General features: G+C 46.5%; 1 protein-coding gene across 2 annotated transcripts in view; it reads left to right on the forward strand.

The window, feature by feature from the left end:
* Positions 1 to 13,234, forward strand: part of celsr2 (cadherin, EGF LAG seven-pass G-type receptor 2) — a 52,695-nt gene that overhangs the window by 26,636 nt on the left and 12,825 nt on the right. For both annotated transcript variants that reach the window (XM_035520543.2, XM_035520544.2), the window contains exons 4-17: positions 1,340 to 1,455; positions 1,963 to 2,051; positions 6,069 to 6,226; positions 6,471 to 6,634; positions 6,882 to 7,007; positions 8,273 to 8,439; positions 8,978 to 9,169; positions 9,383 to 9,496; positions 9,669 to 9,843; positions 10,039 to 10,180; positions 10,351 to 10,471; positions 11,490 to 11,673; positions 12,132 to 12,233; positions 12,690 to 12,784. In XM_035520543.2, the coding sequence (XP_035376436.1) occupies positions 1,340 to 1,455; positions 1,963 to 2,051; positions 6,069 to 6,226; positions 6,471 to 6,634; positions 6,882 to 7,007; positions 8,273 to 8,439; positions 8,978 to 9,169; positions 9,383 to 9,496; positions 9,669 to 9,843; positions 10,039 to 10,180; positions 10,351 to 10,471; positions 11,490 to 11,673; positions 12,132 to 12,233; positions 12,690 to 12,784 (1,945 nt within the window). The remainder of the gene's footprint in view (positions 1 to 1,339; positions 1,456 to 1,962; positions 2,052 to 6,068; positions 6,227 to 6,470; positions 6,635 to 6,881; positions 7,008 to 8,272; positions 8,440 to 8,977; positions 9,170 to 9,382; positions 9,497 to 9,668; positions 9,844 to 10,038; positions 10,181 to 10,350; positions 10,472 to 11,489; positions 11,674 to 12,131; positions 12,234 to 12,689; positions 12,785 to 13,234) is intronic.

Consider the following 13,234-nt stretch of genomic DNA (forward strand, 5'->3'; position numbering starts at 1 on the left):
ACATTCTGTAGTGCTTTCTGTCTCTTCCCTCAGTCTCTTGGTCTCTCAGTTTATCTTTTGTCTTCTGTTGGTGGAGTTTGGGATGTAGGACGTGTGCCTATTTTTATTCAGGCATCGGGTTTTTTGTGCTGTGATTGACAAATTAGTCGTCTCCTCCCTACCCTTTACTGCTCATGCACACACTCTCTCTCTCTCTCTCTCTCTCTCTCTCTCACACCCACCCCTGCTTTCTAGTAGACAGGCTCTGCTGTGTGTGTGCGTGCAGTGGTGCGTGTTTGATCTGACTCGTTAAATCTGTCTCTCATTCGCTGAGTCTGACCATGCTGCCTTCCTCTGCTCCCATATGCGAGGGAGCATGTTGCTCTTCCTGATGTACACTTAATTTCCTCATGTGCCGTTGTTGTGTAGAGGGCCAGTGGTGTGTAGTTGTGCTGGTTTTTGAGCAGTTGTGCGGCTAGGGCGTCCAGGATTTGGTTTCTGTGCTCCTTATTTGCTTCTTTGTTTTGGAATGTATGTATTTGGCTGTGTGTGTGTGTGTGTGTGTGTGTGTGTGTGTGTGTGTGTGTGTGTGTGTGCGCGCGTGCGCGCAGGCGGGATTTGCTAAACTTGGTTCCGTTACCGCTGCTTTGGTTCATTGTTAAAAAGCTATTAAATTTAAATGGGCTCACCCGCTCACTGACACATACACAGCCCAATACACACCAACCCCCCACACACACACACACACACACACACAGCCCAATACACACCAACCCCCCACACACACACACACACACACACACACAGCCCAATACACACCAACCCCCCACACACACACATACATACACATACATACACACACATACATACATACACGCACACACACACACATACACAGCCCAATACACACCAACCCCCCCCACACACACACACACCCCCACACACACACACACACACACACACATATATACACACACAGCCAACCCAATACACCCCCAGACCCACACACATACACAGAACAATACACTCCAGCCTTACAAACACACAGCAGTCCAGTACTCCAACACCGCACAAACACAGCCCAATACATTCCAGCTCCACACAGCCCAATGCACCCCCCCCCCACACACAGTCAGCCTAATACATTTCTGTCTCACACACAACCAAACACAGCCCCTTCGCCACACATGGCAGACACACCCAGGCACACACCCACTGTGCTTATTTGGCATGCAGAATTGGAACTGTCCTTTTAGATTGTCTGAGGTCCTAATAACTTGCTCTATGTTGGGCCAGGGTCATTTCATCAGTTAAATAATAAATGACATTAGAAACGATGTCTCTGAAATTGTGTTCACAGATTCTCCACCAGAGAACCCAGAGGCCTGCTTCTCTATAACGGCCGCTTCAACCAGAAACATGATTTCATTGCCATGGAGATTGTTAACGAGCAGATCCAGCTCACCTTCTCAGCAGGTAACAGAGGACAGTTAGCTATGAGCGTTTGGCCTGACCCTGTAGTGTGTGTGTGTGTGTGTGTGTGTGTGTGTGTGTGTGTGTGTGTGTGTGTGTGTGTGTGTGTGTGTGTGTGTGTGTGTGTGTGTGTGTGTTTTTTACCTATTTAGATGCAGGAGGCAGAGATGTGTGTCCACTCCACATTGAAGCCATGGTGTACTATTGAAGTGTGAAAACCACCCTCTTGTTCTTGGAACAGCAGAGGTCCATGTGAACAGGAGTGTTTGTCATGGAGTACATGAAGGAAAACACTAAAGTTCTGAAATGCATGTGGAGTTTTGGAATTGTAGTCATGCGGCTCAGGTTACAGTTAATAGCTTAACCAGGTCACTATAGTCACTATAGTAACTGACTGATACTGAGCTTTCATTTAAATCTGCGTAATTTGACCTCGGGCTGGCCATGCACTTTTCCTAAAGAGATCATTTAGGGCTAGCAAGACCTTACCTGGTCTTATGACCCCCACAGGCGAAACCAAGACAACCGTATCACCCTTCATCCCAGGTGGGGTCAGTGATGGCCAGTGGCACATGGTTCATGTGCACTATTACAACAAGGTGAGTGCCACACACACACACATACATACACACACACACACACACATACACATACACACACACACACACATTGAGTAGAATCAGTGAGACAAATGGTAAGGAATGAGAATACATGAAATAGTGTAAGGGCTTGCGTGTGTGTGTGTGTGTGTGTGTGTGTGTGTGTGTGTGTGTGTGTGTGTGTGTGTGTGTGTGTGTGTGTGTGTGTGTGTGAGGGCGTTTGTGTGAATGAGCTCTGGCCAGAGACAACAAATATGGCTCTGCTCCCTAAAGTCTATTTTTAATTCACTATGAATTAGTGGAGACGGGCAGACAAAACCATGTTCCCATTTAAAACTTTCTCTCTCTCCCCCTCTTTCTCTTACTCTTACAAACTCACTCTCACACACACATACACACACACACACACACACAACACACAGTTCACAGGATGTGACATTTCATTCCATTCAGGAAGTTACTTTGCATCAGAATGCTGTTGCCAGGTAACGCCCTGAGTGTGGGCATTCTATTCAGTGTGAATGATAACGGAGGCATGTGGGGTTGACGCCAGAACAACACACACAAAACACACACACACACACACAAACCCACACATGCTAGAAGTAGCTGAAGTCGGGGGAGGTTTTCAGTTGTGTTCTGAACAGGCGCAAAAACATGTAAGGGAATAAAATGATAATCGCCCATTACAGATGCTTTAGCATCTCAGGCTCATAGGGAGTGATTTGGTCAAATCTTCGAAAAGATTCGTGAAGCCCGGTAAAGTAAACGGTATAAGGGACGATACATGGATCTCTCGCTCACGTGTGTGTGTGTGGGGGGTGCTTCATTTGTTGTGCTCCAGTGCTGATTAGGCTTTTGCTCGCTAGCTTGATTATACCACCTCTGCCCCCATGTGTAGTTGTGTCCAGACCGAGCTGGAATCACCTCTCCCTCGCTTCCATGTTGGCATGATGCACAGCAGCCCCTCAAACGAGTTAAAACGGGTAAAGGGATCCAGGCAACAGAAGTACACGAGCAGGCTGCAGAGCCGCAGCTACACACGCTACCACTTCCTACTAACACTCAACCCTCCACACACTATGGAATCCTGAATAAGTGAACCGGACTGCATGGTATAGCTAACGTGCGCCTGGCCAGGCTCAACACAACAGCACTGAGTGTCTCTCACCTGATTGGCCCAGAGGTTGAATACGGTTTGCGTGTCTAGCGTGTGTGGGCGGTGGATTTTTGTGCTTGGCTCTGTCTAACTTGGGACCATTACTGGTGAGTACAGCAGCCTCAGAGCAGGAACAGCTCAAACACGCACACGATACACACATGCTGAGAAAAGTGGAAATGAAATAAGAGGAACAGAAACGCGGCGAGCAGATGAGAGACACTGGCGTACTGGCCTGGCCTGGGGGGGGGGTTGCCATGGTGCTCGTGTCAATCATATGATTCACAACCACACTGATTCCCTCTGCTGTGCCATGTTTCTGACACTGCAGGTCAAAGGTGATCTGATATTCCCATGATTCCCTGCCACTAGGGTGGACAGACAGAGGCCTGTTTAACGTGGCCCTATAGGTAAACATGTACTTACTGATGAGAACCGACAGCCGTGTTTGCAGCTTAGGACACACACACAAGTTCCGGGTCATTTGGAGCCAACAGCCCTGACTGATGAGGTAAAAAAAAAACCACTGATGAGTGAAAACACACACACACACACACACACAGCTATGCACTGATCAGGATCTGAAGTGTGGGCTTCGTCAGAGTGTGACAGTGAGTGAAGGTGGCAGAGTGAGTGTGTGTATGTGTGTGAGGGGGAAAGAGGAAGAGTGAGTGTGTGTGTGTGTGTGTGTGTGAGAAACAGGCCGGGATTGTGGGGTTTTTGTTTGCCACTGGTGGCAGCATTAGAAACCTGTTCCCCTGTGCTGGGCAAATTAGTAAAGCATCAGCCTACAGAACAGAGCCTGGCGAATACATTAGTCATACGACACAGGGACCTAGCTGCAGTGCAGCCTCTCCTGCATTCTCCACATCACTTCTGTTCAAAAGTGAATGACACAGGGTTCCTGTTCTATGGGCCATTCAGGCGGGCCAAGCTGGACCTGTCCCCAGGGTCTCAGACAGGATCACATACAGGGTAGGGGGTATACCCCCCCCCCCCCCCCTCTCTGTGAGGAGGTGTGGGGCACAGTGCGGTAGGGGGCGTTATTCTTTGCTGCACAGGCAAAGAATGTGTTCAGCCCATCACATACCTGATTCCTAAAATGGACATTGAGTTCTAAATTAGGTGCATGAATTTAAACTATATGATTGTGGATTGTACATCTGGAATCAGATCAGACACTAGAACGCAGTGGAATTCATGTCCAAGAGCAGAGAATGAGAGAGAGACTGTGTGTGTGTGTGTGTGTGTGTGTGTGTGTGTGTGTGTGTGTGTGTGTGCGCATTTGTGTTTATCCATTGACCCATATTGTAGCATCTTCATGGAGTCTAACATCCCTTCTAAGTACCTTCAAAGTATTGTTAATAATCACACACACACACACACACACAGCATTACTCACAACCACACATTAAACACACTGCCTTACACACACACACACACATCTTACATGGAGTTTATGGAGAGAAAGAGGCGGAGGCCTAGCAGGGAGCATTGCTCTACCATTCAGCCTTTAGTTTATTACCTGCCATCGCATGCGTGCGTGCGAGTGTGCATGTGTGCGTGCGTGTGTAAAACTTGACAGTTCTCATTGAAAAAAGGTCATGACCCTTATTGACGAGATCATTACTCTCTGTCCCTCCCCCACTCGTGTGTGTGTGTGTGTGTGTGTGTGTGTGTGTGTGTGTGTGTGTGTGTGTGTGTGTAAAAGGTCTTTTGTTGATGCTAAATTGTCGTTCTGTTAAGAAAATCTACTGTTATGTCCTGCTCTTGGGTTTGATTTAAAAAAAACATTTTTCAGAATCAGTGTCCTGATTGTGCACCCACAGGCCTTTACTAAGCGGGGCGGGGTCAGGATCTCAACCCCAGTTTCAGCCTTATACCGGGTGTGTATGCTGGATTTGGTTGCGGTTGTTTTTGCGAGCCCTTTAGGTTCACGTTTGACGTGCACTGTGGGAAGTGCAGGCCACTCTCTGTGACCACCAGTTCTAGCACTACTGCAGAGTTCTCAGATAAACGCCACCCACGCTTCGAATATGTTCTTTATTCCACTTGAATTGATGGCCTGGAAAATAATGAAGGGTTTATGTGCGCTTCTCGATCTTCAAAGAAATGGTCATTGCAGTTATTTTTAGCCAGCCAACAAAAGAAATTTCTTAGAGAGCACATGTGAACGCCAGAGAGAGAATTATGGGAAGTCTGCAGTGTTTGGCCAGTGGAGAAATTCATTACATTAGCAGTCTTTTAGTGGATTTCTGCTGGATCCGTTATTAGCAGGGCAGTTCAGTCTGGATTGAAGATGGCGTCCTCTGCTCCTTGTAACATGGAATGGTGTTTTGCTTGCTGCACATGGTTCACTCCCATCTTGGATCCCTCCAAGTCCTCTTTAGTCTGACAGTGCCGCCACAGCTGAGCCAGCTGAGCGAACAGGGCATTGCTGGAGCTCTTGAACCTTCAGCAAACCTTCAGTCAAGTATGTGCAGCTGTGCAGAGAAGCTGTTCTTTCCAGAAGAACAGCAGAACTGAAGCTGTGGCAAGTTTCAGTAGGATTGTTCTAGAAGCGGAGCCAGTCAGTTCTGGACTGTGCTGGATGTATGTCCTGTTTGCCTGAGTGCAAAGGTTGAAGCGGATCATAGTTCAGTGGGGCCATGTGGGTAGAGAGAGGGCGATTCACTGTGGGGTTGTGATAGATGGAGGAAGTGAGGTGAGGTCATGTGTGTGTGTGTGTGTGTCATGCTAGAATCAGAGCTGATTATACACTTCCCTGACTGATTTATGCATGCTCCTACCCCCAACATCCATGGTAATCTGAGTTATGGGCTTAAATACTGACTCTCTCTCTCTCTCTGCTTGTCTAGCCCATTCTGAACCAGGTAGGCCTTCCCCAGGGTCCATCAGATCATAAGGTCGTCGTGGTGACAGTGGACAACTGCGATACATCAGTGGCTCTCCGATTTGGTCATGTGATCAGCAACTACTCGTGCTCTGCTCAGGGCAGCCAATCAGGTTCAAAGAAGTAAGGACACCCTGTCTCTAGTCTAAGACGTCTGACGTTACTACAGCATGTCCATGTTGCGTTTATGTTCTTTGGGGTTTGGACTGTGCTTTCGTGGAATAAATACATAAATACGCCTAATGATATCCACAAGGCGATAAATGGCATGTGAAGGGGTGTCGTCGTGTCGGTGTCTATAGCTATGAGTGCTACAAACACAAAATATAAATGCAAGGGATTGAACTGAATATCGCACTGCGCCCAGATCTCTGGATCTGACCGGTCCGTTGCTGCTGGGAGGCGTGCCCCGCCTGCCGGAGGACTTCCCCGTTCACAACCGGCAGTTTGTGGGCTGCATGAAGGACCTGCGTGTCGACAGCAGGTCCATTGACATGGCTGCCTATATCGCTAATAATGGCACTCTACCAGGTGGGGGAGCTAGCGCGCAGGCGCACTCACACAAAGCCACACACACACTTACCCTCATGTGTGACTCCAAACGCCCTTATATACCTGATTTAATCTTTAGCTTGCTTTCTAGTGTAGCTGTACCAATGGCTGTAGGTAACTGGGATCACAGAGATAAGTGATAGTGTGTGTGTGTGTGTGTGTGTGTGTGTGTGTGTGTGTGTGTGTGTGTGTATGACGTTCTGCAATAACCTAACTATTTTCCCAGGATGTTCAGCAAAGAGGCAGTTCTGCATAAATAACCCCTGCCTGAATGGTGGAGCCTGTGTGAACCTCTGGGGCTCCTTCAGGTGTGACTGCCCCTTAGGGTTTGGAGGGAGGATGTGTGACAAAGGTGAGAAACCCCAGCCCAGGTGACGTGTGTGTGTGTGTGTGTGTGTGTGTGTGTGTGTGTGTGTGTGTGTGTGTGTGTGTGTGTGTGTGCTGTAATGGAGGTGTGTGGGTGGGTGTGTGTGCTGTAATTGAGGTGTGTGGGTTCGGGGTGTGTGTGTGTGCTGTAATGGAGGTGTGTGGGTTCGGGCTGTGTGTGTGCTGTAATGGAGGTGTGTGGGTTTGGGGGTGTGTGTGGGTTTGGGGGGGTGTGTGCTGTAATGGAGGTGTGTGTGTGGTGTAATGGAGGTGTGTGGGTTCGGGGTGTGTGTGTGTGTGTGTGTGGTGTAATGGAGGTGTGTGTGTGTGGTGTAATGGAGGTGTAAGGTTTCTGTATTCCTGCTGAAATAAAGCTACACTGAGCTCTGTGATGCTTGGTGCTGTCCTGAGGTGATTGAGCATGCCTGGGGTAGATATCCGTGTGTGTGTGTGTGTGTGTCAGGGGGTGTTGTAATATAATTAGATTAGTGTACATTTTAAGTAGAATAGTGTGTGTACCTGTACGTATATGTACGCTCGTGTGCATGTTGTTGCACGGACAAACTAAGTAGTTTGTAGTGTGTGAATTTGAGGAGGGAAACTTGGAAAAGGTGGAAATAGGAGAGTGTCTGTAATGCCAAAAGCATGACACCATAAAACAGCTAAATACAGAGGAGGGAGCGAAGAGAAGGAGAGAGAGGTACAGATGTGAGGTGGCAGAGTGGAGGTGGAGGGAAGATGGGGGTGTAGACGAGGGTGGGGAGTGTGAGGAGCTGGGGGGGTTTGGGTGTGGGCGGAATGTTGAGAGTTCAGAAGCAGAATTGGCAGGGTTCTCTGCTCCTAACATTTAGCTAAAGCCCAACTGACTGAACCCACCTCCCTACAGGTCCCAAGATGAGAGAGAGAGACAGAGAGAGAGTGAGAGTGTGTGAGATCCTGCTGCATTGCATTATTGATGTCATTCCCTGCTGATTATTATGGGATGTTCTGTATGTGTGTGAAAAGACAAATGGAGAATAGCATGGGGGAAACCTTCCTGTAGTGTGTGTGTGTGTGTGCGCAAGCAGTTGAAAATGTTCTGAGCCAACTCAAGTGCCTTAAGACAACACAGCAACAGTATCACACAGTGACTGTCTCCTGGCAACTATAGAACTTTGTCCTCTCTCTCTCTCTCTCTCTCTCTCTCTCTCTGTCTGTCTGTCCGGCTGTCTGTCCGTCTTTCATTGACTATTTTTGCCTGATCTGTTGCAGTGATGCCCAACCCTCAACGTTTCCAAGGTAACAGCATTTTGTTATGGAGTAATGTGGCTGTCGTGGTAACAGTTCCCTGGCACCTGGAGCTGATGTTTCGCACACGCCAACGAAGTTCCACTATTCTCCACATGACGACTAGCCAACATCATAACTTTACCATAGAGGTACACACACACACACACACACACACACACCACTTATCTCAGTGGAATAATGCTATAGTTCATTGTGCCTGCCAGCATGGGTTTAGATACAGGTGGATTTCTCAGCACCACTCATGGTTAAGAGGATAGGAGCACCCCCTGCTGGAGATGTGCCTTGAGCACCGTTCAGTTCAGTCCATATTATTTTGTGTAAAGTTTTTACAACTGCTACCAAATTTATGCTGTTGACCTCTAAAGAGTGAGCCAAATGCTCCAGTGTTGAGGGAAGCTCCATATAGAGGATTTTGATAATACTCTCCAACATGAATTAGAGTATAATACGGTTTGAGCAGGTGGGCTATTCACTGAGGCAAGTGGGCTGAAATGACCTTTTACAGAAGCAGATGAATTTCTACTTCTGGTTAATAAACTACAGATGAGTTTTGTTTTTTAAACTATAATTAGTTTTTTAAACTAGATAATAAATTGTTCATTTATTATCGCTTACATTATCAAATCGGTATCCGACAGATAGCAAAAATCTCTCTCCTCCCCCCAGGTGCGAGAGGGCAGCGTAGTGATGTTGCTTCACCATAGTGAAGACTCTGCAGTGTCTCGAGTGGAGGAGGCTTCTGTTGACGATGGTGCGTGGTACCACCTGCGGCTGGACCTCGGCTGGCCACCAGGGGGAGCCGGCGCAGCTGCCCTGCAGCTCCGGGCAGTGCTGAGTCTAGATCACGGCCTGTATACGGTGAGCGCACGACCGCTTCACTACACCAGCTCTGTCACTCACACACATGAGACCAGAATGAACCGTAATCCTGGAAGTGAGGAAGAAGTTGAGTGGTGTGGAGAAACGCTGGCCACTACAATCCAACAAACACGGCAGTAATAAGAGAAAAGCTGGTGTGTGTGTGTGTGTGTGTGTGTGTGTGTGTGTGTGTGTGTGTGTGTGTGTGTGTAGTCCTCTATGGAGGTGGATAGTAAACTAAAGGGTGTGAAGCTGGAGACTCTGAGTGTTGGAGGCATCGCCGCCGGCAGCAACAGTGTGTCACATGGATTCATTGGGTGCATACAGGTAAGATATCATCTTCAGAAAAACACACACACACAGACAGCGTGTCGTTGGTGTCATTCACTCCATATTTTTATTATGGTTTAACGGTTTTATTGCGGTTTATTTGTTTTTTAAAATTATATTATAATCTGTGTGGTGGTTGTGTGCGTGGTGTGTGTGCTTATATCTTCAGGGTCTGAGTGTAGGGGAGTTCGCGATGGGTTCCGGCTCTCTGAGTGCGTCACAGGCTCAGAGGCAAAATGTGACAGATGGCTGCCGGTTGCCTGACCCTTGTTCCTCCAACCCCTGCCCTGCCCACAGCTACTGCACCAACCTCTGGGACAGTTACACCTGCTTCTGTCATCCAGGTGTGTGTGTCTGTGGTGTTTTTTGTTTTTTTTAAACTAAATAAGTTATATTTGGATGTACTGCAACATCTAACCACATCCAACTTATTTCTTGAATTTCCTTTTTTCCTGAATGAGTTTCAAGATGTTGGTGTAACAAGTGACTGACGCTAGTCCTTTGAAGAGTTCTCCCCATGTTATGTTTGTGTGTGTCAGGTTACTATGGCAACAACTGTACTGATGCATGCACTTTGAACCCCTGCGAGCACCAATCAGTTTGCAGCATGAAGCCAAACTCTGCACATGGCTATGTGTGCAACTGTCACAGTAATTACTTCGGCCGGTACTGCGAGAAAAAGTGAGAGAAATCATTTAATCATTATTTAAATTATTAGGTAATTATTAAAACGTATTCTTTTTTTTAGTTTATATTCGAAGAGTATAAAAATAATTAAACATCAGTTATTTACTGCGTGTGCACGTGTGCGCGTGTACTTCATGGGGGTGTGTGTTTGTGCAATCAATCAGGACTGACCTGCCATGCCCACGGGGTTGGTGGGGTCATAAGACGTGTGGCCCCTGCAACTGTCTCACTGATAAAGGCTTTGATTCAGACTGCAACAAGACCAGCGGAGAATGTCGCTGCAAGGTAACGCACACACACGAACACACAAAACCCAATGTTGAGCTGTTCTATAAGATGATGTCATTTAGGTCAGACTTGCTCAGTTAATGAACAGAGCCATTGCAAAGGACTTCAACCCCAGTAAAAAAGTCACCAAAGTTATCTGAATAACAAATTAAATATTTTGTGTTGTCATATTTTGTTGCTTGAAATGAATTCATATCATGTGATACCGACACAAACAAACATTGCAAAAGACACAAGTGTCACTGTTGGGGTTGGTGGTCATAGATGACAGTCTGTAATCTTATGTGTCAGTCATATGGCCAGTGGAGTGTAACTTGGTTGGATGTTGGTTTGATTTGGGATGGAACTGATTTCTTATCCTTTATGTTCCAGATGTTTAATCTGAATTTTTAGATTTTTGAGATCTGAATAAAAAAAAATAAATAAAAATCAGTGCTAAAAATTCAAAGACTTTTACATTTCAAAATCTGTTGAGACAGATTTGCTTCCAAACTAACCGAAAAATGCTGTTTGCATAAGTATTCAACCTTTGTGCTGTGGGAGCTCGAAGTTTACACAGGTGAAAGATGTTGCCTTAACAAGGCCAGTGTTGGCTTACTGTCGACCATTACCTGTGAATCATTAGACGCTGGAAAAGTTCACCTTTTCCGGATTAATGTGTTCTAATGAACTACTGGTGCACTGCACAGCATGCGGCCCTCTGTGAGCACAGGATGCTTAGCAACCAGTAGGAGCTAAGCCGCCCTGTGGGGTGCGTGTGTGAGGGTGTGTGCGCGCTTGTGTATGTGTGTCCACACACTCGGCCTCCTGTAGTTTTTGCTCAGTAGTGGTGTAAATTGACATTTCATGTTTGCTCTGTAGAAGGCTGTCAGGTGGCATAGCACTCTGTGAGTTTTATCCAGTATATTAGGAAGCCAGTATGGCTTCCTGTACGTCTGTTTTTATAACCTTTGTCTCTTTGTGTACATGTGTATGTGCTTTTGGGGGTTGTTTGTGTGTGCGCGTGTGTGTGTAGGATAACCATTACAGGCCATTGGGCAGTCAGGTGTGTTTGCTGTGTGACTGTTATTCCGTGGGTTCTTTCTCTCGGGCATGTGACCGTGAGAGTGGACAGTGTCAGTGTAAGCCTGGGGTCATAGGTCAGCAGTGCGACCGCTGTGATAACCCCTTTGCTGAGGTCTCGCCAAACGGCTGTGAAGGTAAGAGGTCACCACAGAAACATTCGTCAGTTTACTGAACAAGCCTGGGTTTGATGATTTGGTTAATTCTGCGTTGTTGCTAAACATTTACGTTTTACATTTACATTTTACTCTTAACCAGAGCGAATTACAAAAGTGCTTTGTCATTTACTCATAGAATACATCCTAGTACAGTACAGTAGGTTAGAGTCAAATATACCAATGAACTAGAATACTGTAGAATATAGGGATCAGTGCTGATACCTAGGAGTATAAAATTAAAAATGCATAAATACATCTATCTTAAACAATAAGTCCAATAAATAATAAGTGCTAGAGTTTGCTAAACTGTTCATTAACTGGAAATAAACCTTTCATTAATGAAACCATTGCTGCTCTAACCTCTATTCTTTCTCCATTAATCTCTATCTATCTATTCTCTCCCCCAACACACACACACTCTCACACTCACACTTCAGTGATCTATGACAGCTGTCCCCAGGCGATTGAGGCAGGGATCTGGTGGCCCAGGACCAAGTTTGGGCTCCCAGCAGCGGTGCCGTGCCCTAAAGGCTCTGTGGGTAAGCGCGTCCACGGCCGCTTCTCACCCCAGCGTGCTCAGAATTATTCACTCATGTCAGCTTGACACATATTTCATTTTCAATCCATGAAAGTGATGTTCTATGTCTTGTGTCTGTCCATGTAGTTTTTTGGTTTTTTTTCGATTATATAACTGAATTTATAACGTTCGCTGATCTCAGTAATGTGAATGTCTGTTTAGCTGGGCAGAAATCTCTCTCTCACACACACATGCGCGCGTGTACATGCTAGTGCTAAGCTGTGGCGGGTTTAAATATGGGCGCCCTGGGCAGTTCCCAAGGTGATGCAGGGTCGTGACAGCTGTATGTCAGGTTGTCACCATGTGGGTCAGAGGTTCAGCAAGGTGCCAGATAAGCTTAGGTTTAGATGATCGCCCCTTGTTTGTATTAGAAACGATGCGATAATGATATTATTGATGACCTCTCCCCCTCCCCCAGGCACGGCGATCAGACACTGTGATGAACATAAGGGATGGCTGCCCCCGAATCTCTTTAACTGCACCTCTCTCACCTTCTCTAAGCTCAAACCACTGGTGAGCACGCGCACACACGTGTGTATGTCCTACACCTTCTGATTGGCTCTCTGCCACCCCTCCCGAACCCTGGACTTTAGTGTATGGCTGAGGTATGTTTGGTATTTTGGAGCGAGATAATGAGATATTATTCACAGTAATGTGAACAACATTCATATGCAAATAGTAAATGAGTAGCAGAAGCCATACCACAGGTTATACCAATACCATATAGTACAAGATTAATATACTAAACTTTTATTACCCAAGACTATCAGACTATCATTTTTAACTTATTTAATTTTTGTGTCATATTTCCATTTATTTCAATACTATTATTCCTTTTCTATGCACAGTGCTATTCAGTGTGACTTAAAGTAGCATGGTTCCCTTTTGAGTCTGGTCCCCCCCAGACGTTTCTTCCTTAGGCCTGAAGGAGGCACTGTCCGCTCTGGCTTGCATGTTCAGAAG

Source organism: Electrophorus electricus, chromosome 22, assembly GCF_041902795.1.
Source record: "Electrophorus electricus isolate QZ-2024a chromosome 22, ASM4190279v1, whole genome shotgun sequence".
NCBI lineage: Eukaryota > Metazoa > Chordata > Actinopteri > Gymnotiformes > Gymnotidae > Electrophorus > Electrophorus electricus.